This window comes from Esox lucius, chromosome 5 (assembly GCF_011004845.1).
Source record: "Esox lucius isolate fEsoLuc1 chromosome 5, fEsoLuc1.pri, whole genome shotgun sequence".
NCBI lineage: Eukaryota > Metazoa > Chordata > Actinopteri > Esociformes > Esocidae > Esox > Esox lucius.
Window position 1 is genome coordinate 10,224,020 of NC_047573.1, and position 9,384 is coordinate 10,233,403.

General features: G+C 45.1%; 1 protein-coding gene across 1 annotated transcript; it reads right to left on the minus strand.

The window, feature by feature from the left end:
* Positions 1 to 5,780: 5,780 nt before the first annotated feature.
* LOC105005622 (transcription factor Sox-8) lies at positions 5,781 to 8,896 on the minus strand. The gene is made up of 3 exons (XM_010863685.3): positions 8,134 to 8,896; positions 7,549 to 7,796; positions 5,781 to 7,362 (listed from the first exon to the last, which is right to left on the minus strand). The coding sequence occupies exons 1-3, from the start codon at positions 8,550 to 8,552 to the stop codon at positions 6,671 to 6,673; spliced, it is 1,359 nt and encodes a 452-aa protein (XP_010861987.1). The 5' UTR covers positions 8,553 to 8,896; the 3' UTR covers positions 5,781 to 6,670.
* Between the last annotated feature and the right edge of the window lie 488 nt (positions 8,897 to 9,384).

Here is a 9,384-nt window from a genome sequence, read left to right on the forward strand (position 1 = left end):
CCTGTTTCCCTTCCTTTGGGCGGTTGTTAAATAAATAACAAAATCACACTATTGCTTTTCATGAACCACTGGGCTTCCTCTCTCTCTCTCTATCCCTCTCTCTCTCCCTCTCTCTCTCTCTCTCTCTCCCTCTCTCCCTCTCTCTCTCTCTCTCCCTCTCTCTCTCTCTCTCTCTCTCTCTCCCTCTCTCTCTCTCTGTGTTATAAATCAGTCTTTTAATATGCCTGTTCTCTCTTGTGTACAGGGTTTCCCGAACCTTTTGTGTATTAATTAACACTAGATGATTCAGAGAACCCTAATGAATGCTTTATTTACATGACCTAAATCTAACATCAGAAGGTGGATCCATCATAATAATGACATGAAAGCGTAGTGTTGTCAGACTTTAGTTGTCCTTTTTAAGGACTCTGTTCTTTACCCAAAGTTATTGTCTGATATAATTCTCAGGGGACCTCATTTCAATATCTAACAGCTCCAAAAGTTGAAAATATCTTCTCTCACAAAATAATGAATGTACGTTTGCTTGTTTATCCGGGACTGTGTGTGTGTTTGTGCGTGTGTGTGTGTTCTCTCAGTGGCTGTGTTGAGCACACTCCCAACTGGTGTGCTACTCTACTGACAGACAGCCAGACAGACAGCTGTTAGAGGTGGTGGTTGGGGAGCTCTGAGACAGCTGTTCGAAGTTTCACCCGGGGAAAAGTTCCAGTGTTAAGCCTGGGATGTGGGGGGCGGGGGGGGGGGGGGGGGGGGGGGGGGGGGCTGAGCAGTTGTGAAGTGTGTAAGACCAGTACTATTCTAAATCAGGGCTGAAGTGTGCTGACGAAGCACAAACACCCGCAAAACAAGCGTGGTAGTGGCTCTGAGGCTCACGCGGGGTCTGGTACCGAAGGGGCCGGTTGTTCTAACCATCAGACTGTGTAACAGATGAATTGGTATAGCAGCGCTAGCTCTGATGTACTGACAGTTGATTCCTGTCAGAGTGGGCATAACAGTGTCCCATGCCTGAGGGTCCTCCCTATGTACATCTATGTAAAATTTAACCCATTGACATCTACGTTCCACATGGTGAGAAATCTTTGAGGTTAACCCCTCATGATGGTGTGTGTGTGTGTGTGTGTTTGGGCTTAGGGTTGGAGGGGTTTTTCAGGATTAAGAGGTTCATGGGGTCAAGTTCACGGTGCTGGAGCCGAATCGTCATAGTAACAGCTGGGACTCGTTCGCACATGCCGCTTTCATTCTTTCCTTCTTTCTTTTCTTCTCCTTCCTAACTCTGCGTAACGTCAGTGTTCTGTGAAACAACTGACTAGGTTTCATGGGTCTGTGTGTTGGTGGTGATGGGGTTCTCGTCTGTTACTGCCCTCTAAGATCAGGAAGTGACCATTGTCTTCATGCAACACTAATAACAGTGTATTTACATTTTAATTGCACTTTAATGACATACGGGCACTGCAGTGGTGCGTGTAGTGTATTCTTCTGCCGGTGTTCCTTGTCAGCGATATATGGGAACTAGATGCATTTCCAAGGACTGGCGCCAAGTGAACGCGCTGTGGTTGACCTCAGTCACCGCGATTACGGTTGCTCTGTTCCTGGCATTGTGAACTATCACAGGCCTCTCCAGAGCGCAGCAGCGCCCCCCTCCCCCCCCCCACCCCTTGGGCCAAGGGCTGGCTCTCACCACTGGGAGAATGAAGAAGGGTCGGCACACCCCTGAGTGTCAGAGGGCGCCATTGTTTGTTGACGTGAGAGAGGTAGAGTATCTGTGGGAACGTCAGTGTCTTGGAACCACATTAGACACTCCATTTACATTCAGTATGTATTTCTGGGAAATGAGAAGCAGTTACTTTGCATTAGCTATAGAAATGGGCGGTTATTCATGCTTGCATCATGGCACGGCACAGGAACAAGAACCCTGTTGTGTCGTGCTGAGAATACCACAGACAAAAGACCTCATCACTCGTGTCTGTAGTTGTTTTAGGTCTAATTTACTGTTGTGTCATGCTGAGAATACCACAGACAAAAGACCTCATCACTCTTGTCTGTAGTTGTTTTAGATCTAATTTACTGCTGTGTCATGCTGAGAATACCACAGACAAAATACTTCATCACTGATGTCCGTGGTGGTTTTAGGTCTAATTAAATATTGTGTCGTGTTGAGAATACCACAGACAAAAGACCTCATCACTGATGTCTGTAGTGGTTTTAGGTCTAATTAACTAGTGTCGTGTAGAGAATACAACAGACAAAATACCTCATCCCTTGTGTCTGTAATTGTTTAGATCTAATTAACTGCTATGTCTTGTTGAGAATACCACAGACAGAGGACTTCATCACTGTAATGGTTTTAGGTCAAAATAACGGTTATAGGGCTGTTACACCGCTACCCCACTTTGTTTCAAGTTAACATTAATGATTTAGTGATGATTCTACTCTAACCCAATCAGGAGGTGATCGATGTTGGTCAAACCTAAAACCGGGCTACAGAGAAGCTACACCGTTAATCTAATGAAAAGTCCCTGAATGGACCCACTCACCCAACAGATATTTTTTACTGCTACAAATAGAATAAAACATTTGATCCGATTTAACTTCCAACAGCTGTCATGGAAAAATAGTTCTGAGTAACATTATAAACATGTTTCCAAAGTTATAATGAAGAGTAATTGAACAGCTCCTAACATATGAGACTTCGAACGAAGTTTCAATGACAAATGATGCTGCTTTCTGAAAGGTACAGTATCTCACAAAAGTGAGTACACCCCTCACATTTTTGTAAATATTTGATTATATCATTTCATGTGACAACACTGAAGAAATGACACTTTGCTACAATGTAAAGTAGTGAGTGTACAGCTTTTATAACAGTGTAAATTAGCTTTCCCTTCAAAATAACACAACACACAGCCATTAATGTCTAAACCGCTGGCAACAAAAGTGAGTACACCCCTAAGTGAAAATGTCCACATTGGGCCCAAAGTATCAATATTTTGTGTGGCCACCATTATTTTCTAGCACTGCTTGAACCCTCTTGGGCATGGAGTTCACCAGAGCTTCACAGGTTGCCACTGGAGTCCTCTTCCATTCCTCCATGACAACATCACGGAGCTGGTGGAAGTTAGAGACCTTGCGCTCCTCCACCTTCCGTTTGAGGATGCCCCACAGATGCTCAATAGGGTTTAGGACTGGAGACATGCTTGGCCAGTCCATCACCTTTACCCTCAACTTCTTTAGCAAGGCAGGGGTCGTCTTGGAGGTGTGTTTGGGGTTGTTATCATGTTGGAATACTGCCCTGCGGCCCAGTCTCCAAAGGGAGGGGATCATGCTCTGCTTCAGTATGTCACAGTACATGTTGGCATTCAAGGTTCCCTCAATGAACTGTAGCTCTCCAGTGCCGGCAGCACTCATGCAGCCCCAGGCCATGACACTCCCACCACCATGCTTGACTTTAGGCAAGACACACTTGTCTTTTTACTCCTCACCTGGTTGCGGCCACATACGCTTGACACCATCTGAACCAAATAAGTTTATCTTGGTCTCATCAGACCACAGGACATGGTTCCAGTAATCCATGTCCTTAGTCTTCTTGTCTTCAGCAAACTGTTTGCAGGCTTTCTTGTGCATCATCTTTAGAAGAGGCTATCTTCTGGGATGACAGCCATGCAGACCAATTTGATGCAGTGTGGAGTGTATGGTCTGAGCACTGACGGGCTGACCCCCCACCCCTTCAACATCTGCAGCAATGCTGGCAGCACTCATACGTCTATTTCCCAAAGGCAACCTCTGGATATGACGCTGAGCATATGCACTCAACTTCTTTGGTTTACCATGGCGAGGCCTGTTCTGAGTGGAACCTTTCCTGTTAAACTGCTGTATGGTCTTGGCCACCGTGCTGCAGCTCAGTTTCAGGGTCTTGGCAATCTTCTTATAGCCTAGGCCATCTTTATGTAGAGCAACAATTCTTTTTTTCAGATCCTCTGAGAGTTCTTTGCCATGAGGTGCCATGTTGAACTTCCAGTGACCAGTATGAGGAAGTGAGTGTGCGATAACACCACATTTAAAACACCTGCTCCCAGTGCTTGAAGTGGGAAAGAAAAAGGTGCCGGTACTCTCTTTCATTTGCATATCATTACATTTGACATTTTTTGCAGTGGAAAAAAAGTGTTTTTTTCTGGTTCAAATCTTTTTTTTTTAAATTTATTATCAACAAATTAATTTAAACAAATGACTGCTTGCCTTTACGTGATTCATCAAGATCTTTAGTAAGTCACGTATTGCCCTCTGGGTAGTGTAGTTTATGTAACGTTGCGTTAGGTCATTACAAATCTCTCTGACACACGCTTTTTCTGTCAGTGGTAGAGTACCAGCTGCATGTGAGAAGTAGCGATACGCAAGAAAAAGTGCAGGTACGCTTAAGAGTAAAATGTAGAAGTGCCGGTACTGCGTACCGGTGAGTACCGCCCCACTTCGAGCACTGCCTGCTTCCCATTCATACCTGAGACCTTGTAACACTAACAAGTCACATGACACTGGGCAGGGAAAATGGCTAATTGGGCCCAATTTGGACATTTTCACTTAGGGGTGTACTTTTGTTGCCAGCGGTTTAGACATTAATGGCTGTGTGTTGTGTTATTTTGAGGGGACAGCAAATTTATACTAGCTGTAGATTCACTACTTTACATTGTAGCAAAGTGTAATTTCTTCAGTGTTGTCACATGAAAAGATATAATCAAATATTTGCAAAAATGTGAGGGGTGTACTGTAATGAGTTGTGAGATACTGTGAGGGTGTGTCCGGCGATTTAAATGTGACTTTGTAGGTAGTGGAATTTTATTGGTGTATTTTTCCATGCAAAGTTTAAGGCGAATTTCAACTGCCCCTGTGAGCTTTTAGCCATTTAAATGAGGTGGAAACTGCATTCCCACCTGTACATCATGACTGTGTGTGGCAAATCAGTGTGCTGGTCCCCTGATAGGTCCCTCTATTCCTCCACTCCTACAGCCTGGCTCCAGAACTCTGCAGCATCATGGGTAAGTCAATGTTGGTTCTGTCTGGCAGCTTGTTGTCGTTGGCGACTCGGCAGGCCAGGCAAACTCCAGTGGACACTAAGCCAGTGAGCCTCACCAGGTCTTTTCCCCCATTCAGGAAGCAATTAAAAATGGGTGGAACCCCAAGTCACCGTCCGTCATATTTGTAGTGAAACCCAGAGGCAGAAATGTATAAAACATTTTGTATGGCCTGAGGGTAAATATAGCAGCCAGGGAGTCTGACACACTACAGGATATCTGTCAAAAAGCAACCTCACATTGGCACGTGTTCGTTCTGTGTACAGACCGGGTCTGTGTTCATAACCATTGGATGGTCACTGCGTTCCATTGGGCCAGTTGGTGGTGGTCATTAATGAATCATTTGTATAACCCACTCCTGTTACTAAGCAATGCAACTTGATTATGTCCGTCAGTAGTTCTTATCGCTGCCTGATACTCCATCACTGTTTCGCTTCTAGTTCAGTTTCTACTCACAAACCAGCCACGTACAATCTGTTCCTATCACCTTTGTGGTCATGTCTGTTGGTTAAGTGCCTGTTGCCAGTTGATGTCTTTGGTAATGATGCAGTTGTTTGTCCGATCAAACCAGGAATTTTAATTGTACTTCAACCCCAGATTAATAGAGACCACAAAGTAATGGCTCATTGAAATTCACTGACCTTCTGTCACATACACAAACACAGATGAAGATCTCGGCATGCGTTCTGACTTTGCAGTACAGTTATTTAATCATAAAGGTGAACATAAAATAGAGTGTGTGGTCCCACACAATACATTTATGAAGCAATCAAGCACCCTCAGTCGCTGGTTATCATAGGGCCGGCATACAAATAATCCAGACGACATATCAAGTATAAACATCAAATAACAAAAACCGACAACATCCATTGGGAAGTCTTTCATATTTTTGAGAAAAATAAGCTTCCTTCCATACAGAATGAGTGTGCTGGAATGGACGTCTTCTTCAGATGTTGACAAGTGCAGAAGATGAAGAGGGCTTAGCAGGCCGTGCTACATGCAGAGTGTGGCCGTACGACTTCAGTCCAGCTGTCCAGTCCATCACAGTGTATGGTAGATCGGTTTACCGATTTTCTCCAGCCCTGAAATCTAGTAATCTTGACTTGTACGTAACAGAATTAAACACCTGTTTCCTTCAGTGAAAATTCTTTGCTACTTCTGAAGAGGAATGGAACTTGCACTGGAGTGTGGCTAAGATATTGAATTACGATGGGTTAAGTAAATTTGTTAGCAGGAATATTCGTTCCAATATAAAATATATGTTATTATAAAACATAAATACAGACATTTAAAAAGGTGTAATAATTCTTCAATCTAAGATAAAGCATTGGACAATATAAAGGAACAGAGGAGGCAGTTACAGAATGCTGAGTAAGTTTGTCACATGGTCCAAATAGAAGTCTAGTCCACATTTTTCCTCACGGAGGACTCAGGCACGACTGTGGGGAGGAGAAAAATCGTTCCACCGTGACAAGAAAACAGCAGGCACTTGGTCTTGGATAGGGTCCAATCTTGAGCCTGGTGTCATGGCCTTACTAACAGAGCACAAGCTGAAGAAGCCCGCAGACTATAAGAAGGCCATGTCAGGCGCCGCAGACAGACTACAAAGTCTACGGCCTGGTGAGTGTGGTATAGACCGGCTGCTCCCAGGTTGCGGTCGGGCTGTGGCTGTGGGGCGGCGGGAGGGCTAGGTTGTTGACGAGCGGGCTGCCGTAGGGGCGCCTGGAGGAGTGGAAGTAAGGGTACTGATAAAGGGCAGCGGGGTAGCTGGAGTAGGCGCTGTAGTAGCTGGGGCTCTGGAAGTCTGCATAATCACACTGGGAGCCGGGAAGGGAGGAGGAAGAGGGGCTGAGGGGGGTTGGCGGGGAGCTGTGGGAGGGCTGGCTGCTGTAGTGGCTGGGACTCAGCTGCTCCGTCTTGATCTGCGCTCTGTGGTGAACGGCATCGCCGTCACTGGAGGATGAGGAGGAGGGAAGGGGAGCCGGCCCCGCCCCTTTGGGACTCCAAGGTGTCTGGATGTAGGGGGCGGGGCCGAGGGACCCAGACGGCGTGTTGGGTCCTCCGTGGTCCGGAGGCGGGGGGGCGGCGCTGTGCCCGTTGAGAGGTAGGTACTGGTCAAACTCGTGGACGTCGAAGGCCTCCATGTTGCTGATGACGTCGGTGCTCAGCTCGGAGATGTCCACGTTGCTGAAATCGATGTTCTGTCGCCCACCGTCCAGGGGACGCCGGCCCTCATGTTTCACCCCTGGGAGCATCTCTTCCTTGGGGGTGGTGGGGGGTGTGGGGGGACCGTGGGGATGGCCTTCAGGAGAGATATCACAGACGCCTCAGCTTCTGCATACTAACAAACCTACCTACACAAATGTTCACACGGTTCAAAAGGACCTCAAGCAGTAAAAACTGTTTAAAATCATACCCAGGTCCTTGACAAAGTCAGTGCTGCTATTGAGGGTTTCAATTTAGAAAATGTACTGGGAAATCCACTCACCCGTCCTCTCTGGGTGTTGATGCCCTTCCCCCATGGAAGGCAGTCTGGCCAGACCAGGTTCAGCCTTGTATATCTGGCCCGGGTGCAGGTGGACCAGATCAGCACTGGAGTCAGAGTCACTCTGGACTGGCTTGGTGCTCTTCCTTCTCCGGGGTTGGTACTTGTAGTCAGGATAGTCTCTCTTATGTTGAACTCTTAGTCTCTCTGCCTCTTCAACAAATGGCCTCTTTTCAGTTTCAGACAGAAGGCTGAAAATATATCACAGGTTGGTTTGTTTGTGAATTATTACATGCCAACTGCTGTATGTCACACGTAATATACATTTCCATAATTTGAAACAGAATTCCATGTAAACTATGGTTAATCATTACCAACATGTTGTGCATTCATTTATAGCAAACAATATTAGATTAACTAATAGAAAAAGTTTTTTTTTAACTTTTCATCAATGAAAATTGTGCACCTTGTTCGTTTGGCCCAAAAACATTTCCATATTACACCTGTGCCATGTTTATAGGGCATATTACTCACGCAAGTTACTATTAGTTTTCCATTAAAAATATAAATTATGTTCTTGCTACTCACCGCCAGAGCTTCCCTAATGTTTTGCTGAGCTCGGCGTTGTGGAGATGGGGGTACTGGTCCGCCAGTTTCCTGCGTGCTGCCTGCGCCCAAACCATGAACGCGTTCATCGGTCGCTTCACATGGGGTTTGTTTTTCACAGACCGGTCTCCCCGTGCGGGCATTGGTACCAGCGACCAGTCATATCCTTTCAGCACCTGAGACACTGCGTCCCTGATGCACGCGGGAAACCGGTTATCCTCCTCGTTGGTGTCCAGTTTTGGTGTAATTTCGTCGCCGGGTGAATGCCCGGGCGCCTGTCCATCCGAGCCAGTTGGAGAGAACGGGGCGTCCGAATCCGAGTCATCCTGCGACATTGAGCTACCTGTTCCATTTGGACTGCATGGATGGTCGTTGAATGACTTGTTCTTTTCCTCCGTCATATTTAGTCCAAACTTGATTTTGTTACTCTAGTTATCAATTGAAATGCCCCAAAAGCGCATTTTACGCACGGAGTGATGAAACAATCAAATGTAAATGGACAAGCAATCCTCGTGATGTTAGCTATTAACTATTACCCTTACTGTTGTGTTGAAGATGATGTCCTCAACCTCTAGTCTTGGTTTGATACAGACACGTTTTGTTGTGCTAAGATAATTTTGTTGGAATGGTTGTATTCTTACTCCACCCCTTGTACCTTATTGGTTTATACACACGCAGCTCCATTGGCTCCTCACATTTGTAGTGAATATGAACCAATGAGTAGAGAATGTGTGTTACATCCTCTCACCCGACACTTCGTTTCGACATACATCTGTTAGTTAACTCAATATACAGTAGTCGGCAGAAATATTGGCACCCTGCACATTATTCAAGTTATGCATTATTTTCTCAAGAAAATTAAAAAAAACCTGTATCACAATATGTATTTATTTAGTTTGTAGCTAAATCCTATAGCTTATGCCATAAATAAATGAAAATATCACCAGTTCAATTATTTATTGTCACTTTGTCGAGATAATGAAAAATTATTCTCATTCTGTTGTTTGTATATTGCAATTATCATAGAGAAAAAGAAAACCAGGAGGAGTTTAGACAAGGTCTGAGGAGGTTATACACAATATTTTAACGAAGCAAATGTATTTTTATTGTGTTTGTTAAACTCTTTCTGGATCTTTTTTTTATGTAGATATTAGACTGCCATTGGATAGAAACAATCAACGTTCCCTGATGAAAAGGAAGCCCTCCAATGGTTATTGTTGCGCTGTCTATGGG

Bases quoted from the DNA above. Each gene is read 5' to 3' on its own strand.
- LOC105005622 (XM_010863685.3), bottom strand. From the start codon at position 8,552: ATGACGGAGGAAAAGAACAAGTCATTCAACGACCATCCATGCAGTCCA. The intron at 7,797-8,133 runs GTGAGTAGCAAG...ATATATTTTCAG, and splicing joins ACATTAGGGAAGCTCTGGCG to CCTTCTGTCTGAAACTGAAA. The intron at 7,363-7,548 runs GTGAGTGGATTT...TCTCTCCTGAAG, and splicing joins TCAACACCCAGAGAGGACGG to GCCATCCCCACGGTCCCCCC.